General features: G+C 39.8%; 1 protein-coding gene across 2 annotated transcripts in view; it reads right to left on the bottom strand.

Annotated features, from left to right (window-relative positions):
* Positions 1–2,355: 2,355 nt before the first annotated feature.
* The window catches only part of Phf6 (PHD finger protein 6), a 44,748-nt gene continuing 27,124 nt past the window's right edge, over positions 2,356–19,979 (bottom strand). For both annotated transcript variants that reach the window (NM_027642.2, NM_001290546.1), the window contains 6 exons: positions 18,926–19,092; positions 18,637–18,780; positions 16,649–16,753; positions 13,300–13,433; positions 5,739–5,865; positions 2,356–5,411 (listed from right to left, as the gene is read on the bottom strand). In NM_027642.2, the coding sequence (NP_081918.1) occupies positions 5,739–5,865; positions 13,300–13,433; positions 16,649–16,753; positions 18,637–18,780; positions 18,926–19,092 (677 nt within the window). In that variant the 3' untranslated portion in view covers positions 2,356–5,411. The remainder of the gene's footprint in view (positions 5,412–5,738; positions 5,866–13,299; positions 13,434–16,648; positions 16,754–18,636; positions 18,781–18,925; positions 19,093–19,979) is intronic.

The raw sequence follows: 19,979 nt of genomic DNA, 5'->3' as shown, positions 1-19,979 counted from the left end.
TATAAATAATTTCTATTTTGAATGATATGCGTGTGTACATCTATATGTGGGCCTGTGTACATGAGTGCAGGTGCCCAACGAGGATCCTCTAGAACTAGAATTAGAGGAAGTTTTCAGTTGCTCAATGCAGGAACTCAACTGCTGATCTATCTCTCCAAGCCCCTAAATTACTTTTATAAATTAATAAAAAAAATTTGTAAGTTCTGATTTCTAAAATGTGCAGAAATACTTCACCCTTATGTACAAATGATTTTATAGAAATCCCAACAGAACATCTTGAAACCCAGCATCCATATTACACTATTTTTGCCTCAGCAACGCTCTTTAATATCTAGTAAGAGATCTTATTTCCAAGATTATCAACCCCCCCACTCAAAACAGTTCTTCATAGTTTCTTTTTTTCTAACAGGTTCCCAAAATAGGACTTGTTTTCACATCACATTATTTAAGGATTATCATCCATACAGTTCACCTAGTTAGGGCCTTGTCCATCTGGCTTTTATTTTCCTAATCTCCCTGCCAGTACCATAAAAAGAAGAACAGCTACAGAGAGGTACAGACAAAGCCATAATTTGCAAGCCTGCAATCTGTTCTTTTCTGAGACAAGAGTCTTACATAGCCAGGCTGGCCTTGAGCTTGTTACGTAGATGAAGGTGGTCTTAAACTCTGGGTCCCCTAAATGCTAAGATTACAGGTGTGCACCACTGTTTATTTTTGAGACTAAGTCTCACCAGGTAGCCTCAAGTTGGCTCTAAGTGTGTGATCCTCCTGCCCCTGGCTCCTGAGTGCTGGGATAACAGTTATGAGCCACTTTGCTCCCGCCTCCCTCCCCCTCTACAGGAGATTACGTCTCAATATTTATGTAGCTTTGTTGACTAGGCTGGCCTTCAATTCACAGAGGTCCACCTGTACCTGCTTCCCAAGTGCTAGGATTAAAGGTTTGTGCTACCATGCCTGGCTCTTTGCTGTATTTGGGGCTTAGTGCTTTTGCAGAGGATGCAAGTTTGGTCCCTGGTACATGTTGTACATGTGCCTGTCATATGGCTCATAGCTCCAGTTCTGGAAACCTCTTCTGGATTCCTTGGGAACTGGAACATCTCTCTCTCTCTCTCTCTCTCTCTCTTTCATATTCTCTCTCTCTCTCTCTCTCTCTCTCTCACACACACACACACACACACACACACACACACACACACACACACACATATACAGACATGCAGGTACACACACTCCTTTTTTAAAAAAACATATGGACCTGGTAGGTAAACTAAGCATGATTGTACACACATGTAATGTAATACCAGTACTTGGAGAGATGGAGGCAGGAGAATCAGTAGATCAGTCACCCTTGATTATATATAGCTTATGCTGTATGACACCTTATCTTGATAAATAGACAGATGACCCTGTCATTAAATTTTGCTAGGAAATAGTAATAGGGTTTGGGTATGACTTTCAGAAATTGCTAGGGAGTGTAGACTGAAACAAAAAGCAAGTTGTCAACAGGTGTAACTAGGTAAAGAAAACCATATAACTCATTTTTATGTTTTTATTATAGTCTTTTAGTTGTTACTTAATCATGGATTTTAAATACTCTCTCTCTCTCTACCTCTGTCTGTCTGTCTGTCTGTCTGTCTCTCTCTCTCTCTCTCTCACACACACACACAATGTGCCAGGTAGTTAGGATGCATAGGAAAGCATACTACTGTGTGTCCCGGCCATCTTTCCATACGAATGCAGGTTTAGAAACTGTCTGGGAAAAGTGAAGTCCAGGAATCAAAACTTCGATTTCTGACCTGGGTAGGATCAAGCACAACAGATGTGCAAAGCTCAGCAGCAAGCAGTCTGTGGAAAAGGGAGTAACCTAAGTCTATGATGTGGAATAGCTCAAAGACCTGTTACCTGTCAAATAATCTGTACTAGGCATTTTGGTGTGTTCATTTTCAGAGTTACATACTGATTTGGAGGCAGTGGACTTGATTTAAGCCATGGGGATCTGCATCATGTATTAGAAGGACCAAAATAAGCTCTAAATCTACTGTCTTTCAAAGGCTGCTAATTCTTTCCATGATGACATCTTTATATTGTGAAACTCTGGGCAGATCATATTCATTTTTGTTTAACCACACCCCTCCAGTCCATCCGCATTTTGAGTTATGTGCTTTATCTACCATACCAGGGGACTGAAGTCAAGGCTAAGAGTATGCTGGAACTACTCGCTAGTCCCCCTCTCATATCTGTTTGCTGTCGAGCTATTATTAAACATCCTAGGCATTTGTATTTCCCCTTGAAGTAAAGGAAGAGTGAAAGAAACATGGCACTATTGCTGGTACAAATAACCCGATACACACTTTTACAAAGCAGACACAGACCTGAAATCCAGAACTCATTTATTGAATGAATAGTATATGCAAGAATACCATTAAAAGGAAACTAATACTACAAACTACAATTTTGAAAATAAAGCCAATATAACAGGAACAAAATATACATAACATTGAGGAATGTTTGATTTTTGACCCATGATGCATTCCTTATCTTTACAATTAACTTAAATGTCTGCTAAAACAAAACTGTGCCTTGGTCTAACTTCAGTGCTTTTTCAAAAAGCAACAACATTCTACAACACTTTTGCTTTGAGATATTTGAGATTCACACATTTGTTCAAGTACATAGATTCGATTCAATAGCAGATCTGTAGATCATGTTACTCTGTTAGTATCTTGAGTCGTGTGTACTAAGAACCACCTCAAGTTTGAAAACTGCTGATCCTTGACATGAAATTAATTTCTTGTGTGGGCTTTAAAACAATGAGATGAAAGCAAAACTCCCCCCTCCCCCCAGGAACAAAGAGGTCTTATTAAAGTATAGAAACTCAAGTCTACCCTTCTACTCTAAAGAACATTTCTTACTAACATTTCTGGTAAGGCAATAAATGCTCCAGAATAATCTTCAATATACGCTTGCAAAGATTACACGGTTTAATATTAATAATGACAAAAGGGAACAAAAGAAATAAAGAAAAAAAAACAAGAAAAAAAGACGCATCAAAATTTCAGGCTAAAAATACGCAGTAGACAGCAATGGCAGTATTTTTGGAAATGATGTAAATGCCATATATTTGCCAAATAATGTCATGCTTATTAAAACTACAGTTAAGGACTTAAGAGTTGTACAGTAAATACACTGCTGAGGTCTATTGATCTAATACTCCTACCACAATGTGACGCCTAGCCAGATGGTGAAGCTGCTACTTGGGAACGTAAGTACTGTACAATTTTTACATTGTAAGGCACTTTTACTCAGCATAGAATGAAAACAGGAACAAAGAATCAAACTATTGGAAGTTTACAGCCAAACGTGAGTGTTTAATGTGACTTCAGTTTACATTTCAACTTTAAATGAAGGTTATCTAGCCAATCACACCACAGTGAGAAAAACAGGTAGTTAGCCACTTATCTAACCAACCAAAAGGTAAAGTGCTTTTCTGGTTGCTAGTGGCAGAGAAAGGGCTGAAGAAACCCATACAAAATCATACATGTACTACATATCAAATCCATCAACTGACGGCTATAGTATTTGAAGTCCTTTATATAATTATTGACTGGCCATAATTACCCCTGGCACCTTCCATTTTTCTTAAAAAAAATCATTACAGTAGTTGTCCAAAAATGAAGGGGCTCCATTTCTCCATGGGTAAGTTCTATGGCACACAATGGAAAAATTACCTAGACACAGTGATTTAAAGATTTAAAAAAGAATGGTTTTCAAGCTGTTATAAGGAAATAAAGTACAGATCCTTTGGGAAAAGTCGCATCGCTTGGTAAACAAACTGAGATCTGTCCTTGCACTTCAAGTCATGATGAACCTTGAAAATTAATCACATACACATCATGGCATATTAAGAGCGAAAGGAGAAGACGCACAAGGCAATCCACTAAAGCTAGTTTCCTTCTAAAATAACAATAAAAGATGGTTAAAAGAAAGCAAGCATTGAGTCCCTTGATTTAAGTAAATGTGTAAATACACACCTTAACAAACATGATCTTAAGGGACAAGCAGTTTAAAAATTCAGTCAATAAGCACAGTGTAATTTTCCACCTGTTACATTTCAAAACGCTGTTCTACCAGCTACAGAATAGATGGATGTACAGTCAAGTTAGTACGTTATTTCTTATTTGCAAATCTGATTCACTATGGGAGGTTAACTAATGATGTGGAACTCAGAATCCTTACCTTTCATACTGAGGTGCTATGGTAATATTAGGCAGACCACAACTAACTTTTTTGGTTTTGCCATAAAGAAATATGTAAATGTGCTTCAGCAGGTAAGTGGATGTGTGTCACGAGTGAGAAATGCCAGTGGAAAGAAAGCCTTTCTAAAAATCTGGTGATTGAGAAAACACTTCCGAGCCCTCGAAGAAAAACAGGGCACAAAAGCTTATTCAATCTGTAAGCAAACTGATGACTGAAAGCATTAAATAATGTTTCTAAAATAGTGGTCACAGAGTCAAAAAGAAATACTGTTTTGCACAAAGATGGTTCCTTTAAAAAAAATGTTAGCATATAAGACCTCCTTATATATGCTGGGCCAATATGTGAAGTGTTCCACACAACAGGGCACTTGAGAGAAGCTGGTTTCAGACATGATGTCCAAAGTCCTTTAGCGCATTGCTGACCTCTTGAATTTCAAAGAGGTTTAATCTGATGTTGCCAAACATTATTTTGATCTTGATACGATTCCATTATTTTGCCAGAAGCTCTCTGTACAGCACAGAAAGGTGTACTGTCCAGAGTTTTGGCAGAAGCACTGGAGCTCAGAGCTTATCATCACCAGTCGCCCAGAGTCCATGCTGCTCAGTGAGAATAACTCTAAAAAGGACCACAGGTAGGCTTCAGCACGCTTCGTGAAAGAAATGGTTAGAGCATGTGCTGTCAAAGCCAAGACAAAAAGAAGAGTCTCTTCATTTGTCGTTTCCATTGCCCAAATTGCCAGGTGTTGCTACCAGAGGCATGTTTGCAAGGTGGAGTACAACTTGCTTCTGGTTTCCTTTGAGCGTGGATCTACTACACAAACTTACATACTCTAAACAGTACAACTTTGTTCTGTCCAGAAATACAGTTTACTTCATTCAATGTCTGTTTTAACTGCTGACAGTATACACAGGGCTAATAGTGTTTTGACTGCTTCCCAGAAACTGCAAACTACAGCTACGTAATATCAATATGTCAAATTCGGCCGTCTACTGAAGGCTCAGAAAACTAACAAGGTGATTTAGGCAGTTCAATGAAGGATCTAAGAGTCGGGCAGTAAAAAGTTACAAACCCTTTATTTTAGAAAAAAGTGGAAAAGAAGCACAGGAGTTATAGTTGTTTTTTCTCAGTTTTCTAACTCTCTCTGTCCCACGAACCTGTTTAAAAGATGATAAAAAAAAGTAAAATATGATGCTTAAGGTGATATAATTGACATAACATTATTAAGGAACAAGGGTATCTTACTAATGCCATATCCTAACTATGTTTACTGATGAAGTAGATAGCTTGTTTATGGCTCTAAAACGGACCAGGTAAAGAAAAGCAAATACAACTCTACAGGGCAGCCTGTAGAATCCTAACTAAGCATCCTGGCCCCACATTAGGAACTCTATACAATAGGCTTAATAGTTTTGCTGCATCTCATCATTCTGTTTTAGTGTGCACGGTGTTCCGACAACAGAGCTTTAAATCAACTTCCATACCTAGTTTCCATTAAGCTGCTGCTGGGTTAGCTGCTGATCAATCGCTACTCTTCCACGGCTTTTACTCTCTCGCTCCTCATCTTCTTCATCTCGCTCATCATTTCCACTATGGTTTTTACAATAGAGTCTACAATGATGAAAGACAAACATCTCAAAAATCCTTCTTCTAATGTTGATAAGAATATAATTATATAACTACTAGCAGAGGATGTTGGGTCTCTTATAAAATATGGGTTTGCTCCTTCATACTTAGTATCATATGTCATCAGATAACGGCACCTGACAATAGGCCCACATGCTTATTGTCAGAAGGAGACAACAGACACCCAGAACTTGTCCTCAGATCTCCACTTGTACACCATGCCACACACATGTGCCTCCCAACAAATAAATAAAATAGACTTATGAAATTTCTTTTAAAACACAACTTTTATGGATAGGAGGGCTTTGGTGAGTTTGAGGCCAGCCTGGGTTCTGGACTGAGACTGTGTTTTAAAACAATTCCAAACAAAATCCAAGAGTCAGCTTTGAGGTAAACTAATGAACTAATTAAAAGCCACAAAGTTATTTCATGTACATACTTTACAACTATATTTTGAGATACAGTTTTAAAACATATCTACTTTGTATTTGTCTGTGTGTATATGTTCAGCCAAAAGCCAAAGAAGGGTACTGGATCTTCTCAAGGAGCACAAAGTGTTCTTAACTACTGAGCATCTCTCTGGCCAAGGGATGGATTAAAGGTGCTTGCCACCAACCCCACTGGCCAGTGTTTAATCCCCAGGACCCACATTGTAGAAGAACACAAATATTGTAGAAGAACACAAATGAGCGAACAATACACCACACCATACACACACACACACACACACACAGAGGGAAGGGAATATCTATTCTCTATACACTGTTGCTTTCTGCTTTTATTTTGATACAGCCTTCCTCAAAGTCTTCCAATGCTGTCACATCACACACAAGCGTCCTTGCCTTCCCTACAATCTCTTCATGGGTCAGCTCTTCCACCTGCATCTTACTTGGCTATGTTTCTCTTCCTCTATACTGGACCTCCCAATTTCATTTCATGTCACAACACTGACCTATTAAAGACCCGACTGAAACAGACAGCTTGTCAGCTGCACCATACTATGGATTTGTCTAATGCCATTTTCTTTGCTTCTCTCTTACTCCATTTCATATAAACTAGGAATCAAATCTGAGTTTGCTAAGCTACAGGTCCATCTTTAGTCCATCAACCAGCATACTGCATAACTAATCCTGCTCACTTCTGGAGGCACGAGACTTCCAATGTTCCCCTATCAATGATGCTATACTTCATGTCATTAAGGTAGCAGTGACCAAGGCAGAGTGTGTCCTTGTATATGTATGTGCCTTTTGATAATTAGCTATGGAATGAAGAATGCAAGTTCAAGGCCTGACTAGAAAACCCAGTGAGACCCTGGCTCAAAAAAAAATGGGGGGGGGGGTGATGAGAAAAGAAAAAAGGCCTAGGAATATACTTCAGTAGTAGACTTATTTATCTAGCATGTACATGTTCAATCCCCAGAAACACACTCATGCACACATGTGCACATACACAGAAAAGATGATCTGAAGAAAATGTAGTATATGCGTTCACTAGAACTTTGCTTAGCTATCAAGAATACATTTTTATTGGTGCAGGAAAATGGATGGAAGTGGAGACCATCCTGTTAATTAAGATCAATTCCATGAAGACCAAGTATGTGGAGGTTACGGGCTGGAAAAGACCACGAAACTAAAAGGGTGATTATTAAGGATGGGGGGAGGGGCAGAAGAAAGTAACGGCTGAGTGTGATCAAAGTATATTATATGTGTGCTGTAACAAAACCCACTTATTCAGTTAGTATATAGTAACAAAAAGAAGGGAGGATAAAAAAAAGATGCTAATGGTGGGCTAACTCAAACCTGGTTTCAGGTAACTTCTACATTAGACAAAAATAGAACAGTACTCTCTTGTGGTCAGTTCTGGATAAAAATAGGCATTTACTCCCCAAAGGTTTACAAGGAACATTTGAATAGAACAGAAAGCAATGATGGGCTTGGGGTATTATAATAACTGAATACAGCTCTGTGAGGTTTTTTTGAGATGTGGTCTCATTATGTAGCCAAAGAGAACAGGCAGTCCTAGGGGCCAACCTAGAATATGTATGTGGGCTAGCTCAGACTCATGACGGTATGAGTGACAGCAATGAGCTATGTCTCCTGCCATCCTTAATTTAGGACTTTTTTGTTTGTTTGCTCTGTTTCACCAAGACAGACTTATATAGCTAGCCCAGGCTGCCCTTAAACTCACTGTAGCTGAGGCTGACCTTGATCCTCCAGCCTCCATATTCTGAGTGCTGGGATAACACACGTGCACCATCCTTGCCCAGATTGTCAATCTAGTTTTGTTCATTATTTTCCTTCATGTTGTAAAACACTTAGTAGCTTCACAGATAATCTGTACTCCTCTTCAAATACGGTACATTGGGACTGCATCATGTATATTAATTATTTTTAAACCACAGGTTCAGATATCCAGAGCGAGGACTTTAGGCAGTGCCATCATCTGTTAAGCATCTTCCCCCAAACATAGCCCCAGTCTAACTTAAGCATTTGAACCAAATTAAACTTTACAGCAAAGGTGAAGAGGAAGCGGAAACACAGTAAGAATCAGGGCAGTAAACAGATAAGGACAGAATTTGGAAACTTTTCCAAGGATGCTTACAAAGGAGGGGAGAGGTGAGAGTGATAGGGTGGGGACTGCCCTAAATGTTTACTCTTCTACATAAGAACTATTATGGAGTCTGTCTCCCTCCCCCGCTCCCCATCTCTCTGGCATGTACTACCATGCCCAACTTCCCTTGCCTTTCCAACTATAAAGTTAGAGCTCTAAAACAGCTATTTTTGAGGGTGTAGGAGAGATGGCTAGGTGGTTAAGAACACCAGCTGTTCTTCCAGAGGACCTGGGTTCAATTCCCAGCACCCACAAGGTAGCTCACAACCATCTGCAACTCCTGTTTCAGGAGATATGACCCCCTCATACAGACATACGTAAGTCAAAACACAGATGTCCATAAAATAACAACAAATAATTTAAAAATGGCAGTTAAAGAAGAAAGGCCATATTTAAGTGGTCCACATGTTACTTCATTCAGAAATATTCCTTTGCATTTGAACCTGTTTGACTACTTCTCTCCATAATCTATGCGCATGAAGACACCCATTCAAAGTCAACAGTCTATCTGGAACAGATATTGCAGGGATTGAAGGATATATATATATATATATATATGTATATGTGTGTGTGTGTGTATGTATATATATGTGTGTATATATATATATATATATTAGATTTTTAAATTTTTTTTTAAAGATTCATTTACGGGGGTGGCGGGGGGACTAGAGAGATGGCTCAGTGGTTAAGAGCACTGACTGCTCTTCCAGAAGTCCTGAGTTCAATTCCCAGCAACCACATGGTGGCTCACAACCATCTATAATGCGATCTGATACCCTCTTCTGGTCTGTCTGAAAATAGCTACAGTGTACTCACACAAAAATAAATAAATCTAAAAAAAAAGGTCTTAAAAAAAAGATTCATTTACTATGTATGCAGTGTTCTGCCTGCATATAAGCCTGCACGCCACAAGAGGGCACCAGATCTCATTATACATTGTTGTAATCCACTGGTGGATTTAGGACCTCTGGAAGAACAGTCAGTGTTCTCAACCTCTGAGCCATCTCTCCAGCCCATAAGAAGTATATTTTACTGGACAAAGTTTAAAGAACAATTTAAATTAGCATGGCCAAATACTTTTTAGAGGTGGCCACTGAAACATGTTTTTTTTTTTTTTTTTTTTTTTTGTGGGGTAGGATTGAGACAGGGTTTCTCTGTGTAGCCCTGGCTGTCTTGGAACTCACTTTGTAGACCAGGCTGGCCTCGAACTCAGAAATCCGCCTGCCTCTGCCTCCCAAGTGCTGGGATTAAAGGCGTGCACCACCACCGCTCAGCTTGAAACATGATTTTTTTCCTTTGCTTATTTGAGACAATAGGCTCTCATGTAGCCTCATATGGCCTGAGTTTGCTATATAGCAGAGGATGACTTTGAACAGCTAACTAAATACCTGTCTCAACATTCAAAGTGTTATGCACACCTGTTTTTATGCTGTGACAGGGACTGAATTCAGGGCTTCATGCATGCTAGGCAAGTCTCCACCAACTAAGCCAACCCAGCCCTGAAACATGATTTTCTGACAGCCAAGAAGTTAATCTAAATGTCTAAAACAGGAGCCAATAAAAAAGTGATTAACCAATACAATGAAAAAAACCATACAATCATAAAGCAGATGTAGAATTTGTTAAATGTCCCAGATACAACAAATGGAAGACAGATTTTAAGCAACTGCCTCCCACATCTGACATCTTTCCTCTGTGTGCCTCCTAATTCTTTTTAATAATGCTCTGATTACTGTTTAGACAAAACTCTGCTTAACTTTATATTGGTTTTTACATTAGTTTGATGACTAGGTATCTTTCTTTTCTCTCTCTCTCTCTCTTTTTCCTCTCTCTCTCTCTCCCCTCCCTCTCTCTCTCCTCTCTCTTTCTCCTCTCTCTCTCTCCCCTCCCTCTCTCTCTCCTCTCTCTTTCTCCTCTCTCTCTCCCCTCCCTCTCTCTGTCTCCCCCCTCTCCCTCTCTCTCCTCCCTTTCCTCTCCCCCCTCTCTTCTCTCTCCTCTCTCTCTCTCTCTCTCTCTCTCTCTCTCTCTCTCTCTCTCTCTCTCTCTCTCTCTCTTTTCCGAGACAGGGTTTCTATGTAGCCCTGGCTGTCCTTGAACTCAGAAATCCACCTGCCCCTGCCTCCCGAGTGCTGCTGGGATTAAAGGCGTGCGCCACCACTGCCCAGTGACCAGGAATCTTTCAATGTTAAGTCCTTCTACTGAGGAATGTAATATAGCTCTCTTGGGTACTTAGCAAAATGCAAGTGCTTTTAAAGTTGGAGAAAGTGTGTACATGTATGCGCGTGCACATAGGGAGAGGGGAAAGAAACATTTTTCTTTACATTTTCAAAACAATTATGACTGGAATTGCCTTTTAAAAAGCATCTCATATTATGCAATCTTGATGTGCTTTCAGTAATTCTCCTGAGTTTATACTTGATTCTTTTGCATTTTCTTAGTAGATAATCACCTAACAAGAGCCAATCACTGCATTTATTATATATCTGTTTTTCTTTTTGTGGTGCTTGGAACAAAACTTGGATTCTTGAATGTCCTAGTCAACTGTGCTGCTGTTGAGCTACGCTCTAGCTCCTCTTTCTTTTCTTGTTGCAAGAGCTAACTCTACAGAGTATGTTGAAGATAATGTTGGTGTTGGTACCTTTGTCTTGGTCCTAATCTGAATGAATATGTGTGTAGTCTAATTGTTCTGTTAGGGATGAACATGGGAATTGCCTCAAGTTTGACCCTCTTTGCAAACCTACTGAATTAAAGCATCTGTGGTAGGACACACGCATAGACAATTCCAAAAAGGCCCAGTCTAAGTCTGGTGATTCTGAGGCCCAACCCTGGGTTAGGGCTATTGCTTTTACTTCAACAATAAATAAACTATTTGTTGATTTCTTCTGGACACCCTATTATGATTCCCAACTTAGTAAAAGTGCCCTTGACACAATAATCTAAGAATCTGAGTTGACACTCAAAGTTATAAACTGTCCTTTCACCATTTACCTGGGAGGTGGTGACATGGTTTTTCTTTACCAATTTACAATAGATCACATGAACACTTATTTTCAAATTTTAGTATCATATTACAGAGCTGGGTTGGATGTCTATAACTTATACTGACTATATATAAAAATTTATACTGACTTTGTAATTCATATTGATGAGACAGGTATAGTTTGCTGATTTGAATTGTTTGCCATTCCAGCTAAGCATGCCTTACACAATAAAGTAGAAGTCTTCCATTTCCTGCTTTGTGTTAGATGTCTACATAATAATCTTCATAATATCTGTTGCTTAAAGGCCTGATAGCATTAGAATGCTTCTGTGGGCACCCAAAGGGCTTGATGACTTAATGTGTAACTGCTTTATCCACAAACACAAGAGCCCAAAGGAGCTGTTTAATTGAATGTTAGTTATCGTTTAACTACATATTAACCCTGTGAAAGTGTTTCACAAGTCTCAAAAGCACATCAAGTTCAGAGATTCCTATCCAATTACTCTGCATGATGGAAATAATGGAGCCACTATAGATACACAGGTAAGTAGAAATCCCATTACAAAGAGTGATGGGCATCCTGAATTTCCGAATACATTCTGTCTCCCTCTCTTATGTGAGGCGTGAAAGCAAAACTTACATACAACAAACACACACCCTAATCTGAGGATATCAGGGGAACAGAAGCAAAAAGGAGACAAGAAGAATGAACAGGCTGTTGACAGTAGTCCAGGTGAGAACTGTTGAGACTTTAGACTAGTGTGCAGTTGTGAAGGTAGACGCCAAAGTAAGTAAATGCCTTTAATCCCAGCACCAAGGTGGAAGATGTGTGTGAGCTAGAGGCCAGTGGGGGCTACACACTGAGACCTTGTCTTAATAAAATAAAATAAAGACAAAACAAAGTCCCAAAGCTAGAGTTCTCTCAGTGTGGGGGTACTTATCTGTTATGCACACACCAGGACACCTGTACTAGGTTCACCTTTGCCCTTTATGTCTCAGCTCAAACTCCTAAGAGCAAACTCAAACACTTCTTAGCACAGGTTAGGTTAGCCCTTTCATCTTCAATATTATAGGTGTTTGTAACTACTTGTAGGTGTTGATATAACTTGTAACTGAGCACTGATTTGTCTGGCCATGTAATTCAAAGGGAGAGCCCTTGAGAGAGCGCAATAAGCTGTACGCTTGCTGAGGACAGTCTTGTGAATGAGCAGCTCCAGTCCACTGCCTAGCGCATAGGTCACAGATGAATGAGTGCTAGCCCAGGGACACACCTTCAGGGAAAGAGGCAAACCGTACCTCTCACTCCTTATACAATAGCTTTGGTATTCTACATTTCCTTGGAACATCATCAAAACTAGAGATTCAAAAAACTAGTGCTCCCTTGGGGACTCCAGAGACTGAACTTTACCAATCAAAGAGTGAGCACAGGCTGGACCTAGGTCCCTGTACATATGTAGCAGATGTGCAGCTTGGTCTTCACGTGAGTCCCCCAACAACTGGAGCAGGGGCTGTCCCTGAACCTGTTGCTGGCCTGCCTGTCTATGGATCTCATCCGTAAATGGACAGCCTTGTCTGGCCTCAGTGGGAGACGTGCCTAGGCCCACAGCGACTTGATATGCAGGGTGGGGGTGAAGGGTGACACCAAGAGGGGGCTTCCCATTCTAAGAGGAAATGGGGGAAGGATTTACACGAGGGGGTACTGGAAGGAGAGGAAGGACTAATATTGGGTTCTAAAGTGAATAAATAATTTAATTTAAAAACTCAGTGTTATCTTTTTAAGGGCACTAACTTACTGACATGTTAAGGAAAATGGACACTCGTTATCTTACTTGTAAATTCCTCGTGACATATTTTCAATGTATTTTGCCTTGTCTTGTACACCACAGTGGTAATGGTAGGTTTTAACACAGGCTTTTATTTCGCATCCAATAGTAGCACCAGGCTGACTGCAAAGTGTACATTTCTGTTAAAAGAAAGAAAGAACAATCAGAAGCAATATTTCAAGGTTTAGGCAATGATATGTATTCTATTTTTAGCCAATTACTTCAGTTTACACAGAAGAGAGCAGTCAGGGGCTGGTGCAGTAACCCAGTGGTTAAGGGTACTTGCCGTTCTTACAGAGGATCAGAGTCCACTTCCGGGCAACCATGCTGCATAGCTCCCCATGCCTCTAACTCCCGCTACCTGGTACTCAGAGGTTGCAGGCAGCTTACAACTGCCTGGAGCTCTGTGTACCTGAAACCTTTCTTCTGGCCTTCATGGTCACCCACAACACGTGTGCATCCAGGCAGACCAACATACCCATAAACGAAAATAAGTATTAAGAATAGAAGAAAAACAGTAGACATTTTCTATGGCAAAAATTACACCAACAACGTTAACTTATATGGCATGTAATCAAAGCCATGACACCATGTAAAGTTGGACTCTAAATATAGATGACACTCCTTCACTTTACTAGCACAAAAAGAATAATATTGTATATTTTAGTGGTTTGACTCCCTTTCCTTCCTGGAATCAGATCCTTTCCTATTATGATTGGAAAAACTGAGAAAAACAGGAAAGCAATCTCTGCACTAGGAGGTTCTCTGCAGTGTACAGAAGGGAGATGGGCAGGGCAGAAATCTTTTCAGAGCTTCTCAGTGGAGTCTAGAGAAGCTCCTCCTAAAGAAAGCTGCTAGAGGAACAGGTGCCCACTGGAAAGGCAGGTTCATGCGCAGTAAGAGCGACTGGCAGGAGGCAAACATTCTCTTTTCCAGAATGTTTCAAAGCCCTTCTCCAGGAAGGGGGGCATAGTAAATGGATAGCAAGTTTATTCAACTTCAGATGCCCTTGTATTATTGGAGAGGCGGAGGAGGATTGTGATGGACTAACTTCTACTAGAGTATATGTAGGGGGTTGCTAGGTTAGCATTCACCCTAACCTTTTCAAATGAAGAGAACTACATTTTTGTCCCATTCACCTACTTAGACTTCTGCGAAACAACCCAGCACTGCTTGCTGCACAAGACGACTAGGTTTTAGTACTAAGGATTTTAGTTTCAAAGTGATCAAAATTAACAATCAAATGACCCGAATCTAAAGAACAGATCATTTTCACTTTAACATGGGAAGTTCCACAAAGAAACAGTCATTTCTAGTGGAGCTGGACAAAGACCACAACCATCTGAAGCTCCCACAGGAAAGCCTGAAGAACTGCATAGCAGGGGGAAAATGGACCATCTCATCCAGGACAGCCATTATGGACCAGATAGGCCCACATGGGACGCTACAGTCCTTCCTGTGGGATAGTATTATGTCTCTAAGAGGGGAAACTGAATCTGTTCATGTCCTTATGTGTAATTCCTAGTTTACTTCTTCTTTTTTTATTATTAGATATTTTCTTTATTTACATTTCAAATGCTATCCTGAAGGTCCCCCATACCCTCCCCCACACACACTCCCCTACCCACCCACTCCCACTTCTTGGCCCTGGCATTCCCCTGTACTGGGGCATATAAAGTTTGAAAGACCAAGGGGCCTCTCTTTCCACTGATGGCCCACTAGGCCATCTTCTGCAAATATGTTACGAGTGTTTTGACTGAATCAATCTCTCTCTCTCTCTGTCACACACACACACACACACACACACACACACACACACACACACACACCACACACACACTACATGAATGCCTAGAACCCTTGGAACTAAAGTTACAGACAGTTGATCACTGTGTGGGTGCTGGAGACTGATCCAAGTCCTTTGTAAGAAATGTCAGTACTCTTAACTGCTAAGCCATCTACCTCTCCAACCTCTTATTTAATTTTTCAAATTATTTCTTACTCTTAATTAGGTTTATATGTATGTATCTATGTGGGCAAATGTTCACACGTAAGAACAGGTACCAGTGGAGAACGGGGTGTTAGACCTGGAGTTAGAGTTACAGGAAGTTACTGGCAGTTGTGATCTGGGTGCTGGGAACCTAATTCAGGTCCTCTCAGTATGATCTCTTAGTCCTTGAGCTGTCTCTCAAGCCTCTATAATTCCCACTTTAAATATAAATACGGAGGGTGGAAAAACAAGATTAAAAAGCAAAAAAAATGTAGTTTGAGTTCTTCAATAAGTCAGAGAAAATGAGGTAGAGGGGGCTACAGAGATGGCTCAGGAGCACTAGCTGTTTTTCTAGATGACCCAGGTTCAATTCCCAGCAATCCCATGATGGCTCACAACTGTCTTTAGCTCTAGTTCTACAGTACCCAAACTCATTGTCTGACCTCCACGGGCATTTCATGCACATGAATATATGCAGACAAAATACCCATACAGATAAAATTAAATACATACATATATACTTTCTCTCACGTGCACGCGCGCGCACACACACACACACACACACACACACACACACGAATCAATGTAGGAGCTGGAGAGAGGCTCAGTGGTAAAGAATTTACACCACTCTTGCAGAATATTCAAGTTTGGTTCAATATTCTACATTGTGGTTCACAACCTCCTGTTGCTCCAGCTGTAAGGAATCTAATGCCCTTTTATGTCTTCTGCAGGCACATGCATAAACAAGTACACAAAGACACAGAGAGACAGAGAGAGACAGAGACCTAAAATTAAAATCTAAAAATGGAAAAGAAGCACAGAAGACATTTCATAGGAAGACCACTGAAGTTTGCAGCCCACCAGCCTAGCTCCAGGTTCAGAGAAAAACTGTACATCAAAGGAACAAGGTAAAGAGAGACAGGGCAGGACACCTGACATCTGATTCTTGCCTCCAAATGCACTCACATAGACGCAAAGCAGCCCAAACACACGTGCGCACATGCACACATACAAACAAATGCTGAAAAAAAAGAGTAGAAGCAACAAGAATTGAAAGTACAAGTGACGTAAGGACTTGGTAACTGATGAATCAGGGTAAGGACCTGTATTGTTTGTTACCAGTCTGAAATTTTTCAAAACCAACTTGAAAAAAAGGTTTGCACTCCACTGATCCTCTCTGCAGTCAAGTTGTAGTTCTTAAAGCTAGTGACCAATGACCAGATTATATTTAAAACTATGAAGTGCTTTATATCAACATTCTTAATAACTGGATAAATAGGAGATGTATCCTTAATTTAAAGCAAGAATCAAAGGTATCACGGCATAATACAAATACATATAAATATATAAAAAAAAATCACAGACCATCCTTTTTCCTCGCTTAATCTCCTGAAGTACAGTTTTAATATCGAAATCTCCAAATTCTGCTCTTGATGTTGTTGTGAGCTGAACAGTGCCAGAAGAAAACAACTACAAAAGAATACCACAAACCATCACCACTGGGCAGCTCTTACAAGGAAAGATTAAACAGCACAATTACAAATTGTTACATTTCGAAATCTTCCAGAGACTTTGCCTAAATAATCAGTATCAACTATTTTAAACATTTTCCTGTCTCATTACAATATAAGCCAAAATGGAAACAATTAAAAACCCAACTAAGATTACCAACTGGAGCTAATACCCAGCTTTAAATAACAAAGACTTCAATAATACCATCACCCTATTTGCCTAACTATTTAATATTCCCCCAAATTTTGAAAAATAGTTTAAATTGGTAAATTTCAATTAATGATACAATTAAAATACTTTCTTATTTTCTATTTCCAAAACAAATATATAACTAGAATCTAATCCATGGGGGTCCCTTAAGATATATATTTTGAAAAAGAAAATTCTGGGTGAATCTAATATGCACTCTAGTACAGAATTTCTGTTTATTTGGAGACTTTTTTGAGGGGTTGTCTTAAATTTTTTATTATACTTATATATTTCTATATGTGACTCTTTATGTGGGTGGAGGTCAAAAAACTGGCAGTTGTCAGTTCTTTCTGACATCCAAGTCCTGGAGACAGCAAATGCCTTTACCTGCCTGGGCCATTTCATAGGCCCAATTTATTTGGCTTTTGAGACAGTGTCTCACTATGTGCTATAGGTTAGCTTTGAACTCAAACCTGAGACATTCTTTCTGCTTCAGGTTTCAAAGTGCTAGGTTCTCAGCCTTGTGACTTTACACTTAGGCAACAACTTCTTATATAAATAACTTTTCAAAATTAATCCTAAGTGAGATGAGTAATTCAATAAATCTAGCTCAAAAGATCAGGTCAGAATCTCTCCAAGGAACTTTAGGGTCTATTAGGAAAAAAAAAATTTATAAATAACTGAAATACAGTGTGTTAAGTACCATAACAGTGATATTTACTAGGTTATAAGTTGAAGCCCAAGACATTTATACATATTCATAAATGTTTTTAATGATGATTATAAAATTAAATTCTTATACTATAAATTAAGAGTATTTCAATATGGTAACTATAATTATTACTTCAAATCCTGTTTTTTTAATAAGTCTGAAGTACATTAAGATTTGGGGCCCAGTGGTGGGACATGCCTTTTAATTTCAGCACTCAGGAGGCAGAGGCAGGCAGATCTCTGAGGTCAAGACCAGCTTAGTCAAGTTCCAGGGCAGTTCAGGGCTATACTGAGAAACCCTGTCTTGAAAAACTTTTCAGAGCATAACATATTACTTGTGATGGTTTGTATTCATTGGCAATTTGACCCAGTCTGTAATCACCCTGGAGACAAATCTCTAGGCATGTCTGTTAGGGAATTTATAGATTAGGCTTAGGTGAGGAGACATACTATAAATATGGGTGGCACCATTTCGTGGACTGGGGTCCTTGGCTTCTTGCCTGTAGATAGAGCGCGAGCAGCCGCCTCATGCTCCTGCCACTGCACCTCACTTCCCATCACCATGGACTCCCCCTTGCCGGATAATCCAAACTAAACAAGCCCACCTACCCTCGTGCCCGCCCTCCCTTCATTTTCCTTTTCTTTTCTTTTTCATTTTGTCTTTTGAGACAGGGTCTCACTATGATGCTCTGACTGGCCTTGAACTCTGAGACCTGCCTGCCTCTGCCTCCCTAGTGCTGGGATTAAAGGCAAACGTACCACTCCACTCCTCGGAAACCCTTTCTTAAGTTGCCTATGTATTCTGTCAAAGCAATGAGTAAAGAAATACTTTACTATACTTCTCTATGCAAAGCCCTAAAACAATGTTTAAAGCAAAAGTACCATATTAGATTACCAGCTAAATGATTTTTGAAAAAAATACATAAGAAAACCATGCCTACCATGCACTTGTAATGTGCGGCTGCCTTCTTGGCATTAAATATATGCAATTTCCCTCTTGCTTCATTTTCTTCCTCCCCTACATGGCAAAATCCACATTTAGGCCTGGTATCATTAGGACTGCTCCTGTGTGGAGACCTATCTCGCTGTAAATATAAAAGGAGGAAACCACTTATAAATGGATTCAAGGCTTATTTAATTCTTCAAACAGTATAAGTTCCCTGTAGACACAGTTCAAGTGAAAGTCTTCAGGGTGCCGGCAATGGTGGGAGCCCACCAGGTTTGACTTACGTAGGAGCTACTTTCCATTTCATCTGTTCCATGGGAGGATGTGGACCTGCTGTCTTCTGGCAAGCCTTTAAGGTTAGTTTTTCTCGGTCTTCCTTTGCGACTTTTCTTCTTAGTCTTTGGAGATGAGGGCTCCAGTTCATGCTCATTAAAACTTTCTTCTAAATCAGCTGCTCAAAAAGAAACAAAAGCTATATTTATATGGGTCAGTTTTAACAATCAGCAGTAGGTCCATGAGTCTGCAGGAACTACACTTTTCGCTAGCATGAAATGGCCCCTAGAAACGAGGATACCTACCTGGTCTATGTTCTACTCAAAGGGGCTCAATCCAGTGTTTCAAATAACTGAATACAGACCTTTTGATTGGAACCATTATAACCTCATTTGCTTTGATTCTGTAATTCCGTAAAAATGGGTTCTGTGATACAGGTTGTTTGGCTTTTAAACACGATTAGGTCAGTTATAATAAAAGAATCTCACTTTTCAGTCACACTGACCAGATCTCAAAAACGAATTAGCCATACCAGGCCAGAGGCAACAGTGTCAGCCTGACCTGCTTCCTTCCTTCCGTCACTGCACTTCGACTGCACAGCACTGATATAGACAGTTCTTCCATTATGAATGGACAGCTTCAGCTTCAAAGCCATCTATGATTGAGCTAACTCATCAAGTAATGAAACATGTCCCAAGTACAAAAAGAAGCTCTAACAAGAAGAAATGGCAAGAAAAAGCCATTTTGTGAGTTAGCTGTAAACATTTTCATTAAACTCATAGAAATACAATGATTTTTCCCATAAATAAGAAAATAATTCTACCACTAACAGTGTTTCACTCAGTTATTCACTATAAGTATTTATTTATTAATGGCCCACAAGACAGCATATTGGGTGACGGTGCATGCACCCAAGCTTGGTACCCTAAATTTGATTCCCAGAACCAACATAATGGTGGAAAGAACAAAACAATACCCTTAAGTTGTCCTGACCTCCACAGGTGCTCTCTGGTACACACATGCATCATACATACACACAGTAAACATTTTTAACCTCACTATATA

This window comes from Mus musculus, chromosome X, assembly GCF_000001635.26.
Source record: "Mus musculus strain C57BL/6J chromosome X, GRCm38.p6 C57BL/6J".
In the NCBI taxonomy this organism is placed as follows: domain Eukaryota; kingdom Metazoa; phylum Chordata; class Mammalia; order Rodentia; family Muridae; genus Mus; species Mus musculus.
The sequence above is the reverse complement of the archived record's forward strand: the minus strand, read 5'-3'. Positions and strand labels throughout refer to the sequence as shown.